The sequence below is a fragment of the Hippichthys cyanospilos genome, chromosome 7, assembly GCF_059441005.1.
Source record: "Hippichthys cyanospilos isolate Australia breed blue-spotted pipefish chromosome 7, RoL_Hcya_1.0, whole genome shotgun sequence".
Classification (NCBI taxonomy): Eukaryota; Metazoa; Chordata; class Actinopteri; order Syngnathiformes; family Syngnathidae; genus Hippichthys; species Hippichthys cyanospilos.
In genome coordinates, this window is record NC_142375.1 from 23,714,880 (window position 1) to 23,732,407 (window position 17,528).

At 45.0% G+C, this 17,528-nt stretch overlaps 1 protein-coding gene across 1 annotated transcript; it reads right to left on the reverse strand.

Moving 5' to 3' along the window:
- Window positions 1-62: 62 nt before the first annotated feature.
- On the reverse strand, window positions 63-17,135 carry gtf3c1 (general transcription factor IIIC subunit 1). Its single transcript, XM_088420297.1, has 38 exons — window positions 16,739-17,135; window positions 15,525-15,704; window positions 15,279-15,455; window positions 14,719-14,862; window positions 14,280-14,376; window positions 14,077-14,200; window positions 13,377-13,568; window positions 13,188-13,303; window positions 12,917-12,969; window positions 12,522-12,850; window positions 12,039-12,163; window positions 11,855-11,961; window positions 11,626-11,779; window positions 10,858-10,961; window positions 10,659-10,789; window positions 9,580-9,831; window positions 9,314-9,459; window positions 8,561-8,658; window positions 8,386-8,482; window positions 7,493-7,676; window positions 7,318-7,423; window positions 6,832-6,964; window positions 6,679-6,757; window positions 6,533-6,591; window positions 6,200-6,308; window positions 5,601-5,743; window positions 5,388-5,530; window positions 4,545-4,629; window positions 4,373-4,485; window positions 4,251-4,310; window positions 4,090-4,183; window positions 3,822-3,994; window positions 3,190-3,561; window positions 2,421-2,563; window positions 1,996-2,357; window positions 745-1,259; window positions 399-585; window positions 63-316 (listed from the first exon to the last, which is right to left on the reverse strand). Exons 1-38 carry the CDS (start codon window positions 16,957-16,959, stop codon window positions 125-127), a joined length of 6,099 nt encoding a protein of 2,032 aa, XP_088276423.1. The 5' UTR covers window positions 16,960-17,135; the 3' UTR covers window positions 63-124.
- Window positions 17,136-17,528: the final 393 nt, after the last annotated feature.

A 17,528-nucleotide genomic window follows, 5' to 3' on the forward strand; every position in this document is an offset into this window, starting at 1 on the left:
GCTTAAATTGAACTTGAATGATTTTTGTGGCGGTTCTGAGTGAAACGCGACCAAAAAATATGGCAGGTTGAAGCCTTTATTCCATCTGAATTCATAATAATAATAATAATAATGAAAAAAAGGGTTACTTAGCGCAATAATTCCAGTTGCGTTCATTGGGCAGCACCTGAGCCAGCGCGAGGCAGCAGCTGACGGTGGGCTCGTAAAAAACCCATTCCGGCCGATCCTCCGCCGCGGGCGCGGCGGCTCCAAACAGGGAGGCCTTGGCTCTTCTCGCCAGCGTTTTCTTGGTCACGCAGCCCAGTTCCACCAGCGCCTGCAACGCGCCGCAGAAAAAGGGCTGAGCGACCGACCGCCGGGAGGAGCGGGGTCGCGGGAGTTTTTTTTTTTTTTTTAACCTGGAGCAGGTCCAGAACCACCACGGGCTGCAGCACGCCCTCGTAGTAGGACAGCAGCTTTTGCTGAGGGATGCCGGGCCGGGACATGATGTGGTAGAGGACGGCCTCCAGCATGCCTTTGCACACCTGCCGGTTGATGGTCCCGTCCACCAGCCGCCACGGACGGCTCACGAAGCTCACGCTCTCCCTGAGAAAACAAAAACATTACATACATGGCGCGACCTCTTCAAAAGAAAACGCGGCGCCGCTTTTTCCGGCCGAAAAGTACTCGACGCTTCAGTAGTCACCGATACCAAGTATAAATACCACTAGTAGTTTTGGCGCGCGACCGAAAACTTTTACGTACTCGTTAAAGTCGGCCTCTTGCGCCAAAGTGGCTTTTCTGTCTTTGTCGTCGTCCTCCGTCTTGCCCTCGGCGGGACGGCACCGTTCCTCCGTCCCCGCGCTTTCTCGTCCCTTCAAAACCTCTCCGGCAGAGTCCCGGGCTCGCGGCGGCGCCGGCCTTTCCGCTTCCTCGTCCCGGGCTCGCGGCGGCGCCGGCCTTTCCGCTTCCTCGTCCCGGGCTCGCGGCGGCGGCGGCCTTTCCGCTTCCTCGTCCCGCTCTCGCTCCGGTCTCTGGTCCGTGGCTTTTTTTTTGGCCGGAGGCTCCTCCGCCGTCTCGCCGTCCCGCCGGGCTCTGGCCCGTCGCCTCCTGTGCAGGAAGGGGATGCTGTGCTGGGACTGGTCCTGGCCGGGGGTGGCCTGCCACTGGGACCAGTTCCTGGGGTTGAAGGTGAGGATCCAGGGCTGGGCGTGTTGCATGAGAACCCAACGAACACCGTAGGCGCCCACTTTGAGGATGTGACCTTGCTCTTGTAAATCCTGAAAAAGACCAACGGCGGGAACGCATCGGTCCAAAGCCAAAAAGTGATGTTCCCCTTTTTTTAGGAATAGTAATAACATCCTGGGTCACTTTGACCCGGGATCATGTGTAAGTATTCAAGAGTTTCAGGATTTTTTTTTGTAATCCTGACGATAAACAAATCTTGTGATTCCTTTTATTCTCCCCACAGAAACAGCAATAAGATTCCTGGGTCATTTTGACCCGGGTAGAAAATGTAAAAAAAATTCCAAAACACTAACATAAACGCATACAAATGCCATTTTAATGCATATGTTGAGTCTTAAAAATGAGATACAACGGGGTCAATATGACCTGGAGTTGTGTGCGTTTGTCCTCAAGTGTCAAAAACTCTTTTTTTCTAAATTGTAAACTCACTCACATTGTCGCAAAGACAATCATGAATGCATACTTGTGTTACAGTTGTTTCTCTGGAATAGTAATAACATCTTGGCTCAATTGTAACTACCTGAAAGTTTCAGGAACTTTTTTTTTGCGTAATCCTACTAGCCAACAAATCTTGTCATTTCTTTTTTCACTTGCAGAAACAGCAACAATATCCATGGGTCATTTTGACCCGGCTTTTGTTCACTCATCCAAAACGCCACCCCCATTCTAGCTAATGCATACATATCCATTTTATTGGATATGCCGCTGACACAAAAATAGGGAGTTGATAAGTTAACTTGCGACTTTCAGCCGCGAAAGGGGACTTACCTCCAGGTACTGTTCCAGGCTCCTGCTGCGTCCAAATTGCGGCAAACGGAGGTGCGCTAGTTCCCGGAAGAGCTCCGCCCGGTCCACACCCATCTCTCCCGCCTCATCCAGGCGATTTCTCAGCTGGGCGCAAGCCCGCGTGTCCTCAGGGGTGTAGTGGGCGCCCAAGGCCGGAGCGGGCTCGGCGTTCCGAAAGCAGCGGGTCAGGACAGACGGCAGCAGGGATGGGCCGCATTTGGAGAAATCCAGAGGCGCGACGCCGTCGCTCAACATGGCGCGAAGCGGCGTTTGTCGCAGTCGCATCCTGATCACGCACCATTCCAGCACGATGTTGTCGCTGGCGTTCAGGTTCCGGTTTTTGACTGCAAAGCACAAAACGCAAGTTTTATTCTTGACAAACTCCAGAATATCAAACACCAACGTACCGATTCCGGGAACGCAAAAGCCTTTCATAATCAGGTACTTGGTGTGCGAAGCATGATGATCTTTGACTAGCGACTTCTTTTTGGCTTCGCAATCATCGCCGGCGACCTCGTCATCGTCGTCCTCTTCCTCCAGTGACCCGATGCTGGAGTCCGATCAAATTCATACGATTTAAAAAAAAAATTTAATCAGCTTAGGAAGTAACTAACACATCCCAAACAGAGTCATACAATTTTAATCATCAAAACGCTAACTAGCTAGCTAACTAAGAAGCTGGCTAGCCAGCCCGCCTCTGGACTCCTTGTTAGCAATATCATCCTCATTCAATGACAATATGTGTAGCCCACTCAGATTCATACGATACACTAATCAAAGCAGGAATTAGCTAGCTACTAAACAAGCTAGCTAGCAGGACTTTGGACAACTTGCTAGCGACATCATCCTCATCCACTCACGACATCATGTTTGGTCCACTCAGATTCATACAATATACCCGACAAAGCGGTACCTAGCGAGCTAACTAACGAGCTAGCTAGCTGGACTTTGGACAACTTGCTAGCGACATCGTTCTCATCAGGTCAAGCTCCCTCAAGCCTCTAGACACCTTTCTAGTGATGTCATACTTATCCACCAACGATAACCAGCTAACAAGCGATGCTAACCCTATGCTAAGCATAAAGGTAACGTGAAACGTACAGTAGAGTGGTGAAACACCAGAATATGTTCTTACTTTGGTGATATGACTTTTAGCCCGTTACCATGAGGACATACCTCCTGACGTCACGGTCCACGATGTTGGTGTCCACCACTACCATCTTCTGGGGGATGGACACATTTACAGACAAGAGTCCCAAACTCATCAGGGTGAGCGACACCATGCACGCTCCTCCGAGAGAGTCCAGAGAGAAGCGCATCGTTCCGGAAAGGTCCGGACCATCGCTTCGGCCGCCTTCTGTTTCCTGGACCTCTCTGGCTGGGGGCGGCGCTCTCTCTGCTACTTCCTCGCCGTCCTCTGCCCGGTTTTCCGTCTCCAGATAGTAAGAGACTGTGGACCCTTCGTCGCCCGTGCCGTTGTTCAGCAAAGCCTTCACGAAGCGGAAGGCGTCGGTGCACAGAGTACGAGGAAAACGCCATGAAAATAACCTGGCAGGGAAAAAAAAACAAACCCTAATTTATTTAATATAAGCCACGTTATCGACCCTTCAGCCAAACCCTTGAAAGAAAACGTAAGAAATATAAATGAGTATCTCAGGGTTGAATGTTTGAACTAAAATGTAATACTATGACTTTGGATTGAATGAATTAAATGGCAAAAATGTAAACAAGTGACATTTTGGCTTTTTTTTTTTTTTTAAACGTTTTGTTAGTTTCTGGAAAAGATAATGAGCTCGGCGGCGACATACCTGAAGTAGGACTGCGAGAGCTGGAAGGACATGGGCAGGATGGGGAGCGCTCTGTTCTTCTTGGGTCCGGTTTTGTGATAGACTCGGCGCCGGTTGAGCAGATGGAGTTTACGGCACTGAATGAACACTTGGCACAGGATCTCTTGCGAGTACTGACTGTAAACGTGGAACGTCTGACAGGGAGAAAGTTGGCATTTTATTCAAAGATTTTGAAAAAGCCGAATCGTTTTGTAACAAGTGGGGTTCGTGAGTAGGAGTAGAACTGTACCTGAAAGGATCTGGACTCCTTCATCTGATGGTTGGTCATGGCCAGCGTACTCTGGATGAGGTTGAACAACACTAAGGCGTGGATGTCCGTTGTGCTGGAAAAACGCGATGAAAAACTTTATCCCCCGGGAACGGAAAAAGGAAATGAGTTGCAACTTTTACCAAGTGATGTTGTCTCTGCAAGGAATCTGCTTCTCCGTTTGTATGGTGCACACTTTGGAGCTGCGGGGAAAACAAGGAACATGGCACCGGTGTCCTGGAGCATTCCAAGCGTCCTCACTTACTGCGAGAAGAGTTGACGTTTGCTTTGCGGCAATTCCACATCGGTGCCACCGAGGGCCGAGCTAATTTTTTGGCGGATGAGCCTGACGTACTCCATAAATGCTTTGGCGCAATCCTGGAGAGGAGATATTCATTTAGAAATTAAAACGTGAAAGCGAGGGGAAAAAAATGTACCTCAACGTTTTGTGGATCAGCAGGATTGTTGTCATGCAGCTGTTTCACGAGATCTTTATCCTGACAGATTTCAGCCAGGCAGATCCTGCACAGCAAAATAACAGTCGTCAAAACCAGCTGTGTCATTTAACACAGAGTGCCGTTGACGTAAAAACACGTCATTGGAAATCCTACCGAGGAGCGCCATTGGTCAGGGAGTATAATTTTTTATCGTCTAATGTTTTGTGTCGGATCTCGAACTTTTTAAATGTTCCTATCACATCAGAGCTAACAAACTTTTTTTTCCTACCACTAACTGTATATAAAAAAAATCTATATAATTACCGTATTTTCCACACTATAAGGCGCACCGGATTATAAGGCGCACCCTCAATTAATGACATATTTTAAAGCTTTTTTAATCACAATATAGTAATACTCAAAGTAATAATAATAATAATAACTCAAATAATAACTCTAAACCCCCATAATAACTCAATGTCAATATGAGCAACCTTGTTCAACTGTAAACACACCAAAGAAACGGGTAAAGCTTACTTTATCACTTCATTCCCCATCTACCAATCCCAATCTCAATATTGATCCATATATAAGGCGCACCTGATTATAAGGCGCACCTTCAGCCTTTTAAAAAAATTAAAGCTTTTAGGTGCGCCTTATAGTGCGGAAAATACGGTGTATAATTTGTGTCTTTTTTTTTTTTAAATAAACCCTTTTGTATTCAGGTAACATTCAGTTTTTCTAAGTATATATTTACTCTCCAAAACATTTTGTTTGCAAGGTAATTCATCATTTTGCAATACAAATCAACGACGAAAGCATCACCTTCAAAGGAGCACCAACCTGAAGTTGAGAAAGGTCTGAGGATTCTTGAGGATGTAGCGTGTACGCCGGCCGGCCGCCACCGAGGTTTTGTCCGCGGAGAAGTGAAACTCCTCCTGGAGGAGGTTTCGCACCAGGCAGTAGGGCACGAAGGTCTTGCGCAACTGCAAAGCGTCAAAGGCGCAAAAGTGAGCTCAGCGACGCAAGCGGCGGGGTCGGCCGGCCGCCACTTACGTTGTTGTTGAGCAGATGCGAGGCCACGCCGCACAGCATGAGCAGAGAGTCCTCCTGCACCGTCCAGATGACGCGCTGCCTGGTCATTTTTTTCAAGGCTCGGTGGTCGGCCTCATCGTGAGCGGGGGTGCGCTTATACGGCTCTGCGTAGTTAAAAACGAGGGAAAATCTGCATTCATTGAAATCCTTTATGACTGCTATACAAACACACACACACCATACAAAAAAGGGAAATGCAAATAGGTAGGGAAAAATACCATAAATAAGCAGGAATTTTAGTGAATAATAGAGGACACAATAAATAAAACCTCAATGGCAGTAAATGAGTCCGACATGGGCTAAATTTGACATCTGCAGGGTGGACCTCTCGACCTAGTCTGCAACCATTTTGATTCATTTATTCGTTGTTAGTTTTTTGGGGGGTGGGGCTTTAATTTTAAAAGGAAAAAAACATATATTTGTAATTAAACTAAATAACTTGAAATCTCAAAGTGCAACAGTATTTCAGTATTGTATATCAAATTGTTGGGCTTCATTAAAATGTGTGTGTGGTGTGTGTGTGTGTGTGTGTGTGTGTGGGGGGGGGGGGGGGGGTCTACCTTTTTTCTTCTTGCGAGGGACCTTAACAACTTCCTTTTTTAGTCTTTTCCTCTTACGCTGTTTCCCACCTACCACTTGCTGGTTCCTGGACGCAGGCTCGATGGCCACCTGCTCACAAAAACAAGTATTTGCATGTACATTTGTGTGTTTTTGTCCTGGGTTTTTTTCCCCATTATATTTCACTATCCATTATACAAAATACTTGCATTTTGTGACAAGTGTATATATATATATATATATATATATATATATATATATATATATATATATATATATATATATATATATACATATTAATGATCAAAAAAACCATCCCACCCAAATCACACTACCTCCACATTTTCTTTAGCCAGCACCAACTTCTTGGCAGTCATCCTAGACAACGAAGCTCCTGTGGGGGAGGGGGAGGCATGGGAATAAGAAGGCAGACGGGGCCTCTAGAGGACAGGAGTAGCATTACATCCAAAGGCAACTTCACCGGCTTTCAGTGTGGCCCGCAGCGCTTCTTTGCTCAGGAGGCTCTTCAGCCGCATTTTGGATTGGTCTGGCACGTTGATCTGCTCAAAAGTAACACAATTGAAAATATATGCGCTGTCCAAAATATAGATTTTTTTACTGGCGTGGAGCCTACCTTTTTGCAGGCCAGCAGGCGGTTGGTCCAAAGCCAGTTGCGCTTTAGATGAGCGAAAAACTCTGAGTCCAGACCTCCCGCGCCTTTCCCGTTGCCCGGTGTGGTGCCGTCGTCACACACGTCGTTGCTGCCCCTTTAGAGAAGCGCACACACACATTAGTGCCACTTCACCACAACAGGAACAGTATATTTTTATTTTCAAATTAAGAGCAAATTTATCGGAACATAAATCATCCTAATGCTCAATCGTGTTATAGTAACTTCTTTGAAAATCGTTTTCAGCCTTCGTTTTGTTGTTCGAATCTAATTTCATGCTATTTAATGCGGCGGCAGGAAAAGAACATGTTTCTTTTCAAATTAAGAGCAAATTCATTGGAACATGAAGCAACTTATGGCTCAACTGCGGTACAGTACCGACTCCGGCAGAGGTGAAAAACTGATGCCGCGACCAAAACATCGAGTGAAAAATTCTCTTGCCGCACCTACCGGAGTAAAGACGCCATTCCCACAAAAACGTCTTTCTCGTGCACAAAGGATGGCGTCACCTCATCCTCAGAGGCGGCGTTGCTGCCTCGCTTGGTGCGAATCAACCCTGCGGGGAAAAGCCCGCTTAAAAACATCCGAGCGGTGGACACATGCGTTGGTGCGTGCGTGTGTGTACCCAGAGGCGTGTTGAGGCAGACACACATGAGGTCGAACCAGTACGTGTCCAGATCCTCCACGCTGGTGAAGGTGTAGCGGCGTCTTTCGAAGGGCTTGTCGGGGGGCTCCGACACCAGCCAATAGTGCGGTTCCGCGTTGATGGTGTCCACGATGGTGGCCTTTCGCTTCAGGTAACAAAACACCTGTGCGCCACACGGGCAAAAAAAAATAAATAAAATATATATATATACATATATATACATATATATGGATAGGGATGATGCCACTGAACATTCTGATGGGTTGAAAGTAAATATATATTTTTATTTGACGATGTTATGAGCCTTTCAAAGTCAAGTTGGGTGATCATAGGGTATGATTATTATTATAAAAAATGTTTTTGAAAGCAGGCAAGTTTTCTGTGCCCATGACTTTTTGCGGTACAGGGTTCAATTGCTTCCGTGTCGTTTGGTTATCAGATTTTCACCCTTAACGTTTTCTATTGCAGGTTGACATTACTATTTTCTCCCCCTTAGCTCAAAACGGTCAAATAGCAATAAAAAAAAAAAAAAAAAACTCAACAATATGGATTTTAATTTTTGACCATTTCTACAGCAGGTTTAACTCAATTTTCTTGTTTTTTTATCCAATTATGTCAGTTCACTCAAAAAAAAAGCAAATTCATGCATTAAAAAATTAAACCAGTACTACATTGACTTTCATTGATAATCAAATTTCTTGCAGGTTGATCTTGCTATTTTTCTTTAGATTTTTCGTCCTTTCAAGTTTGACCAGACAGAAACACTGATTATATGTATTTAAAAAAGAAACAAGCGAGAAAAAAAAAGTAACAAAATGAATACATACATATGAATTTCTGGTTGGTTAACTTTCGATGAAGTCTCCACTTACATGTTCTCTCTCCTGATGCTTCTCCACGGGAGCAAAGTGTAGCAGGCCCATGCAAGCCAAACTCTGCAGGTTCTTGAAGAAGATCTGAATGTAGTGCCTGGTAAGGTGAGAAGACAGTAAGACTGGCGAGCAACCAATCGCTAACATACGGCGGCAACGAGTTTCTTGAAATCACCGTTTGTAAAAGAGCTTCTGTCTAATGGCAAAGGGCAGCTGGTAAATCAAAAAGTGTTGCTTGATGGGATGGTTCAGGAACTCCTCTAAGCCCTCCACCTGCCGACAGACGCCCGACATAGGTCAGAGGCATATCAACGAAAAAAAATAAAGCGGGGCCACCACCAGAGGGCAACTTTTGCTTCTTTTTTCTGGCCCGTCATTCATCAGGCGCTGGTCTATCTCTGTCTGCACTCATACTAATTCTTTTTACAGTTTTATTATTTACACTTCAAGTTAACACTATGTCTGTGGTTGCACAGTCACACTGCAATTGAAACAAAATTGTAATATAAGTGTAACACGAAAACAAAGCCAGCTAAGGCGCTTAACCCTAAGCTATAATACACCATTATGTTTAATCCAGGGGATGAGAGTGCAATTAAAAATCATGTCCACTGGATGGCATTATCATGCTTTATATGACACTCAATTGGTGATGTCGGTTCTCATTTATTACCGCCTGCCCTTCAACTGTAGAAGCCTGTTTCATTAACAATTATCTATATTTGTCTCAATTTCACCTGTCACATACACTACAAGTGAAAGAAAGTATTGCTGAGGTTGAATTTACAAAAAAATGTCTTTAATTAGGGAAATAAAAAACTTCCACCTTGCATTTCCTGGCCAAGAGCCAATCAGAGAAAGAATGCAATTTTTGCACTTTTCAGCACCATCTCGGTACCATCGCCTTGCAACGTTTTACGACGCTCACCTCGTAGTTAATCTGCACGATTTGGATGAATATGGAGAGCGGCAGGCACAGGAGCAGGTTGCTCACGAGCACCCAGCCGTTGCCTCGTTCTCTGTCCATTAGAACGGGCGGGATGAACCTCTTCCAAGATTCCTCATCACAGTAAACTGAAGAAAAAAAATAGCGCGTAGAAAAATGAACTCATTCGGTGCCGTTGACGGCAAAAGACGCCAAAAGGCCATTTGAGCTCGGCTGGTTGAGAATGAGATAAGGGTGATTGCTATTACTTTGAAATTCACTATTACTGCCTTGGGCCTCTTCCCCGGACAGCGGCGCTCGCAAAGCCTTCGGGGTGACGTTTGCGTCGTCAATCGTTTCCGCTGGCTTTTGGGCGACCTCTGAAGGGTCTTCGGGGGTGGTCCGCCATGGTGGTCTTGGTCTCATTGGGTGCTCGTAGATGGTGTACCAGAGGAAGGTGTGCAAAACGCGCATGCGGTGCATCTTGGGCTGGAAACCAAAAGTCTTGCCAAGGCCGTGAACTGGAGGATACGGAGCAGTACGGATTACATTTGGGGAAAAAAAAGGGACAAAACAAAAGTTTGGATGGTCTTGGAAGGGCATCCAAAAAAGGCTGTATTTTTTTGTTTGTTTTGCATCTACTCTTATAGTCATTTTTGTAGGGCGCTATGACCCAAAATGGCCTCCTATCAAGTAGGAATGGATTCCTGAGACTTTTTTTTGTAGGGGCACTCATGATACAACACACCGGTAAACAGCCTTAGAAATTGCCACTGGGGTTCTTCATTTTCATAAAATCTGGCTAAGGCACAAAATGGCCGCCTTCAAGTTTTTTTTTAGCATGGTTTGAAGAAACGTTTGATGGGTCTACTCAAGATTGACATGGCCCTTCAATTTTGTTCCAAAGTCCAAGTGTCTTTTGAGGGCGAAAAAAATCATTTGTGTAGAAGATAATAAATCATGACTACTTATATAAGCACACCAAGTCACTTTCAACTTTAGTAGATGATTTAAAAATGGCGGGTGATTCACGCGATTGTTGGATAGAATAATTCATAGGCTAATCATTTTAAAATGATTCATATGTGACAGACTAGACTTATGGTTAGACATTGAAAATACATGGATCAAATTGAAGGAAATTCAAAATAAATTGTGCGTATAAATTTGTTGAGGCTTTCCTGACTAATCCAGTCACTTCAAACCTCATGTTTTTTTATCGAGATGTTGGTTCGGTCTACTTACGATAGACACGTCTGATAGAAATGTCCTCGTCCGGGATAAACTAGTCTTTAGGGGTCGAATGAGTGAAATTTCAGCCTTCGGAACTAATCGGAACTTCACTCACTCCGCGTAGGCTTGAAGGTCTCGTTGTGCTTTGCGCACTCCTCCTTGATTTGGCCGAAACTTTTGAAACTCTGATCGATCCCTTCCTTTTCCGCTTTGGGGGGGCTCTCGGCGCTGGTCGTCGGCGCTTGACTGCCACGACAGGAGAGGAAAGATTTTAGAATGCAAAAACGGCGCTGAATCCAATGGTGGAGACTCACCACGGCGTTGGGCAGGAACGGGTGAGTTTGAAGCGGGCGTGTTCGATGCCGGTCCGCACAAGCTTGTCATTGGGCTGGATGGATGGATGAACGATAAACTCCAGCTGGAAGAACCCATATCAACATTATTTTTATTCAGATTATTCTTTTTTCGGATAAAGTGTCGGCTTGTTTATCACTGAAGTGACGTTTACGAAAACACCCCGCGGTAAAATCCGTCATCATTAAGACGCACTTTGGAAACAACTACAGCGAAAGAGAACAAATCTCATCTTTTGTAAAACAAAGTTGTTACCCGTTAAGTTAAGCGTGTTTGAGATTTCCCACCTTGTGAGCGGGCGGTTGAACGTCTCGCCAGTGTTGAATGCGCTTGAAGCAGTTGTTTTTCACTGTCTTTGTGACGCGGTTGGAGTTCATTTCACCATTAATAACTCGAAGTTGAGATGCATTCCGTGTTCCGCCGACTTTATGATTGAGCGTGTCTGCCGAAAGGCCGCAATTAACGGAATTTACAATGATGAGATTTATTCTGTTTTGCTATAGTTTTTACATTGTCGTCGCCAAGCTCTCGGTGCGCCCTATACAAGGTAACATCGACGATACCAGAATTTGACCCCAAAATTAAGGGTGGGCCATCATCAGACAATTATTCGGACTAGATTTAACTGCTGACATAAATTTTCAGCAGAGCAACAAAGGTGCCAATGTATATGGCATTCTCGGGTACCTCTAAAATAAGTCACACTCTTTCTTTTTTTGTTGCGGTACCTTCCTGCTGATGCCGTCCTGTATGATGGTGGTGGTAAAGAGCTTGAGCAATCCTTCTCTGGCCAAATTTTGGACCAAGCGCTTCGTGGTCTTCCTGCAACACTTGGAGGAAAAACCTTCCTGCTTCTCTTCGTTGTTGATCAACTTCTGCAGGCTGAAAGAAAAAGAAAGAGGAGACCGTCGTCATTTTGTTGGCTTGCCAAGGGCCACCATCGGGGATGATACAGACAGGAAAACCTCCTCCACGACTTTGAGTCTGTGGACGGCCTCCACGATGAGGTTCTTCCTCTTGAGCAAGCGGTACGTTTCCTTGGTTCTGTTATTGACGTTGGCGAACTGGACAAGAAGTTTGGCGTTTTTTCCTATCTAACTGCATTTAAAACTGAGATCCAATAAAAACAAAGGAGACAAACCTGCTGTGCGTCAACATTCTCCATTGTCACCATGTCCTCTTCTGGGTCTGCTGCAGTCTGTTCCTCATCCTTGCATGGAGCCAAAGATCCCTCGTCCTCTTCGTTCCCTTTGACTGAAGCTTTCTCTGAAAGGCAATTGTTTTCTGTGAGATCTCATGTAACCCTTTCGTTCCCGTTGGGATAATACGTGCCGCAGCTTTGGGTAAATGGACGGTAGCGATAACGTTGAAGCCCCGTTCAGAGTCTCGTGCTAAATACTGAAGGCCGACCAGATGGGTGGCCTGCTCGCAAAACAACTGTTATCTGGACTCCTCTTACACAAACACATACAGCGCATCAAGCGTCGCAAGTCAAAACCTCTGTTGTTGCTGAAATCAACCTGCGTTATATGACTGGCGCTTGAGGAAGCGGCGCACTCGGCCACTCCCCGCATCGTCCCTCCCCACTCATCTACACGTTGAACGAGATTACCGGAAAATTTACCGGATGAGCTGATAAGCTCGGCGCCTGGCGCAGCTGGAGTCGGAGCAGCTTCGGGGATGGGGGCCTCTGCGTTCTCCGCATCCTTGTCGCTCGCGCCGGTCCCAACTTTACTTTGCGACTCCAAACTGGCGCCACGGCGTTCCTCTTCTACGTCATCGCTCGCCGCTCGGCTCTTCTTGGGAGTTTTCCGTCGTTGTTTCCCGGCGGCCGGCGCACACCTGGAGGCCTTGGGGGTGCTCGCCGCCACCGGCGAGGCCGAGGAGTCGAAAAGCTTCTTGCGTTGCTTCTCTTTGGTGAGGAGCTGCAAGTCGTCACTGGCACGCGCGCTCCTTGTGAGGAAAAAGAAAACCGTCGGGTTTACCGTTTTGCGAGGGGAATGGAGACCTCGACCGTACCTGTGGCTGATGAACTTGGTGACCCTCTGACGGCCTTCGTCCACCATGAAGCCCTGCAAGGCCAAACACATTTTGAAATTCACATTAGGATGTAAATCAGGACTTCCCAAACTTTATTGGCCCAAGATCAACTTTTCCATCTATTTTTGGCAAGATGGAAGCCAAGTTGATTGAGTTGAGATATAACCCTGACGATCCATATATCCATATCCATCTATATATCCATATATCCATTTTGACTAGAGTAGGTGAACAATCAAAAACATCTTACCTTGATGAGACCGCTCCTCTCCAGCTTCCTCCAGATCATGCGGGACTCCAGCTTGCCCACGTTCATCGCGGACCCGATGCTCGACTGTGGGATTCCCTTGGGGCCGCACGATACAACTGCAGCAAAAAAAAAAAAAATCAGACGACAACAGCAACAACTCAAATTGACCAGGATCCTGAGGGGACATACTAATCTTGTACGCCTGTGATAAAAAGTCTTCTTCCATGATGCGGCCTACAGGGGGCAGCGCTCGCAATTTGTTGCCGTCTTCATCTTCGTCGTCCTCATCGTCTTCGTCATCCTTCCACTCGTCCATAGCAGTGGCTGCCTTGCCTGTGTATGGCTTGAGTAGCTTCAGGCAGCGGACGTGCACTTTTTTGCCTGCGCATTGCATTGCAAAAATTTCACGACGTTATTTTGTGTTTTCATCTTTTAAATAACGTTTTCATCATACTTAAAAGGAGGTTGACGTTTGTGCAATTCTATTTGATTTTGGTGTCCTGAAAAGTAAACTAAAAATTCTGTATTTGTATCAAGTAAAGTTGTTTTCTAAATCCCTAGCATATTAAATATTGATATTAATATTATTAATATTGCAGAAAATAACATTGCGCATGTGGAATTATGAATTAGGGAACAAAATCCTCCTATTTTTAAGAGAGATTGCAAAAGAGTTGGTGGATTTTGTTGCTTAATTAATAATTCTACAAACGATAAATAAGACGGAATTTGGCCATGTTTTCATGACTTACATTGTAAAGAACAGAAACAAAAATATACACTTAGCAACTAATTGAGCTAAAAAAAAAAAAAACTCAATTAGCAACTCAATCAGTTAAAAAAAGAAAAACTTAAAACACTCTAACGTGAATGCATTTAGACGATTTACCCTTCCTGTTCCGCACGGGTTTTCCCTCCTTATCCAAGTCCTCCAGAGGCACGCTGCAGTAGTCCACTATCTTGTTGTCTCGCAAGCAGCGAAACACGCGCTTGCACATCATCGGCGGCATATTCTACCATCAGATAATATTCATTAGGCTTAAGGGCGTGCGTGGGGGATGAAAGGTTTAACAACAAATCAAACGCGCCAACCAGATGGTCTCGGATGGTCACAAACGCGGCCAGCTGCTTCGGCATCTTCTGCAGCAGGTTGGACACGTACTCCATAAGCATATCGTACTTGGACCTCCTGCAAAGACACAAAAACAACTGGTTTCACACACACACACACACACACATACATATATATATATATATATATATATATACTTAGAGCATTCATCTCTGCTCATCTCTGCTTATCTCAGCACAAGTCACGTCTTGTGTGAATTTCCCTACGGGGATGAATAAAGTATCTATCTATCTATCTATCTATCTATCATATATATATATATATATATATGTGTGTGTGTGTGTAAAAGTAAATTTCATGTGACAAAAATTGAAATTGATGAAGATGCAATCATAGAAAAAGAAAAGCCATTTTACAACTAGAAATTGTGATTTGAAAAAAAAAAATTGTGAAAGGGACCTGATGACATTGAAGCGTTTGAGCAAAAGGAGGATGGAGCTCTGCTGATTTCCCGACTTGAGGCGCGTGGTGCAGGCCTGAGTGCACACCAGACCGTGGCGGATCAGAGGCTTCCTCATGTAGTGCAACTTACGCGAGTCCAACCTGACACGCACACATAGGCACAAAGGCGCGCACGTCACGTGGGGAGCGGGTGAATATGTCAGATTGATTGTTGCGCGCGTTTATTTATTTGCGTGTTCTGTTCATTGATGAATGTGCGTCTTGTATGGATTTGTGTGTGCGTGTTGGTTAGTATAAGTGCGAGAGTGTGTCTCCCTGTGCATCTTCATGCGTGTGCATGGTTTCTTTTGACTATATGTGGATATGTATGTGTGTCATTGACCGTCGTGTGTTAATGTGTCATTGATGTGCTTACTTATTGGTGTGATGCACTTGCGCATGGTTGTTAGTGTATGCGCGAGAGTGCGTGTCTGCCTGTGCGTCTTCATGTGTATGATTTATTTTGACTATATCTGCCTAGTGTGTGTGTGTGTGTGTGTGTAAATGTGCGCGTGTACTTGAAGGAGAAACGGTGCAATTCACTCTGCAGCTCCCCCTGCCAGCGGCCCCGTCCCACCCGCTCCAGCATGCAATAGGACTCGTCCACCAGTTTGACGTCGGGGTCATTCTCGCTGCCGATCAGAGCGCGGAAACGGCAACCCTGAGACGCCACCGCCACCAGCTTCCTGCCGTACCTGCCGACGCGGAAAGACGGCCAAACGTCAAGCTTCGGATGGCGAGGCGGCAAACGGGCGCCGCGTCACCTTTTGAAAACCTCGGCAAGGCTGGCGGGCGACGGGGAACGGAGGCGCGCCGTGATGTCGGTCCTTCGGCAGAAGGTGGCGCACGAGCCCTGGATGCCGTCCTCGCTGTCGCGGACAATGTGCAGCGGATACACGTCCTTTTTCTCTTCGTTTCCGTTGTCTTCTTCAGACAGATTAAACCTGGCAATTCACATCTCTTTACTAATTTCGATGTCATGAAAAGGTTTGTCACAGAAATGTATACGATGGAGGAGCTGTTTTTAAGAGGTTTTAACAGAACTTCTGCAGGTATCAGCCTTTGAATGCTTTTCAACGGAGTGCCTAGAAAAACATTTTTCTTGGTAAATGATGAGCAAATCAATTAGAACATGAAACAAATTATGTGCTATAGAGACTTTTGCAAAACGTGGAGAAGGTGAGTGTGTCCCTGGGCATGCACTTGTCAGTGGTGTGGGGTGAGATTATTTTTTCCCCCTTTACTTCCTTTTTTTTTTTTTTTTTAGTTTGTTTGTCTTGTGAAAAAAAGAAATTCAACATTTTTTTGGGGGGGGTCTGGTTTAACTCAGAAGGAAAAACACAAAGAAAAATAGCAAGCTAAACCCACAATAATAAATGAAAATCCATGAAGTAGAAGTTGTTTTTTTTTCTGAAAAATAAAATTGCTATTCTTTGACTAGTTGACTTAAAAGGAAGAAATTTTGCAATAAAAATTATGACGTAAGCATGCGATGAAAAAAAGGTTATGGTTGTAAATTAAAATCTGCGATAGAGTGACACTGCAATAACCGAATTGATGGAACAATGTACACATTTTTTTGCCATTAGCATTGAGTCTTTAACTCTTGTGAATAGTGTGAGTCCACTGTACTTCTATTTTTACTACACTTGAAATGACTCAGTAAAATGCTGAAATATTTATTATTTATCACATAACATCAAAAACACATGCCTGGGAGGTTTGCGAAATTGTTTACGTGTGTTGCTCCACAAGAAGTGTTCACTTATTTAAAAAAACAACAACAATGCAGATATCACTGCTAATGATTTGCATTGTCTGTTAGCATAAAGCTAAATATACTTTGCTAGAGGTATGTTGTGGTTATTTTAGAAGGAAGCGAGGAGAGTTGCGTGCAAGGGAAAACTCGGGAGTTTGGACTTGAAAATGGCGTTTGTCACGTCGTTTCTGTAACTTTTTACAGCCTTAGCATGCCCACCTGTCGTAAAGCACCACATCATCCCTCTGGGTGGGCAGAAGGTAAAATGAAATGTCACTGTTGGACAACAGCGACCTCCACACGAGCTCCTTGGTGCTGTCGTCCAGCTTGAGTGGGAACTTGGGCTTCCGATCCTCCAGTCGTATCCACAAAGTGGGGATAGTGATGCCGTCCAGTCCCTCCAAAGCTACTTCATCTTCCACCATGCTCAGCGGGTCCATGGCTAACTACAACAACAACAACGCCGTAACTAGCACTTGGAATGGAAGCTAGCTTGCTTGTCATAATAAAAAAAAAAAAGAGCGTGTTGTTCGTCAGTACATGTCGACGAGATTTCGAAATATTAATTAAAGATTCACCACTCGGTTTGAAAGAAACACTCCAATGTTGAGTTTAGCGTCCGTGTGTGTCAACTATGAACACATAACCCTAATTCGCCGCAAGATGGCGTCCGAGCGCAGCGTCTTGCGTAGCTTCTTCTTCTGTGGTCGTTTTAGGACGAGTTGTGTGGCCTTTCGCGCCCTCTGCTGGTATGGCTCGTTCATTTATTTTCAATGTGTAACAATTGAACGTGTGTGTAGCCGTATGAAATGTTTTTCTTGACATTTCTAATAAGATTTTGCTCCCTTTGTTCACAGTAAAAAGAGAATGGTCATGCATTTTAGAGTTTTAGAATTAAATTGCAGATCAAACAAGTGATTTTGACCGTTAAAAGCTGAAGTTTTGCAGAGAAAAGGAACAGTTAAAAAAAAATCAAGTCATGTGCTGTTTCGTTGGGAAACAAATAGGG

What these genes read in the sequence shown, in the direction of transcription:
- gtf3c1 (XM_088420297.1), bottom strand. Translation starts at nt 16,959, where the DNA reads ATGGACCCGCTGAGCATGGTGGAAGATGAAGTAGCTTTGGAGGGACTG. An exon ending in AAACGCTTCAATGTCATCAG is followed by an intron (nt 14,377 to 14,718) that starts GTCCCTTTCACA and finishes GTGTCTTTGCAG; the next exon opens with GAGGTCCAAGTACGATATGC. An exon ending in GACCTTCAAGCCTACGCGGA is followed by an intron (nt 9,832 to 10,658) that starts GTGAGTGAAGTT and finishes CGTATCCTCCAG; the next exon opens with TTCACGGCCTTGGCAAGACT.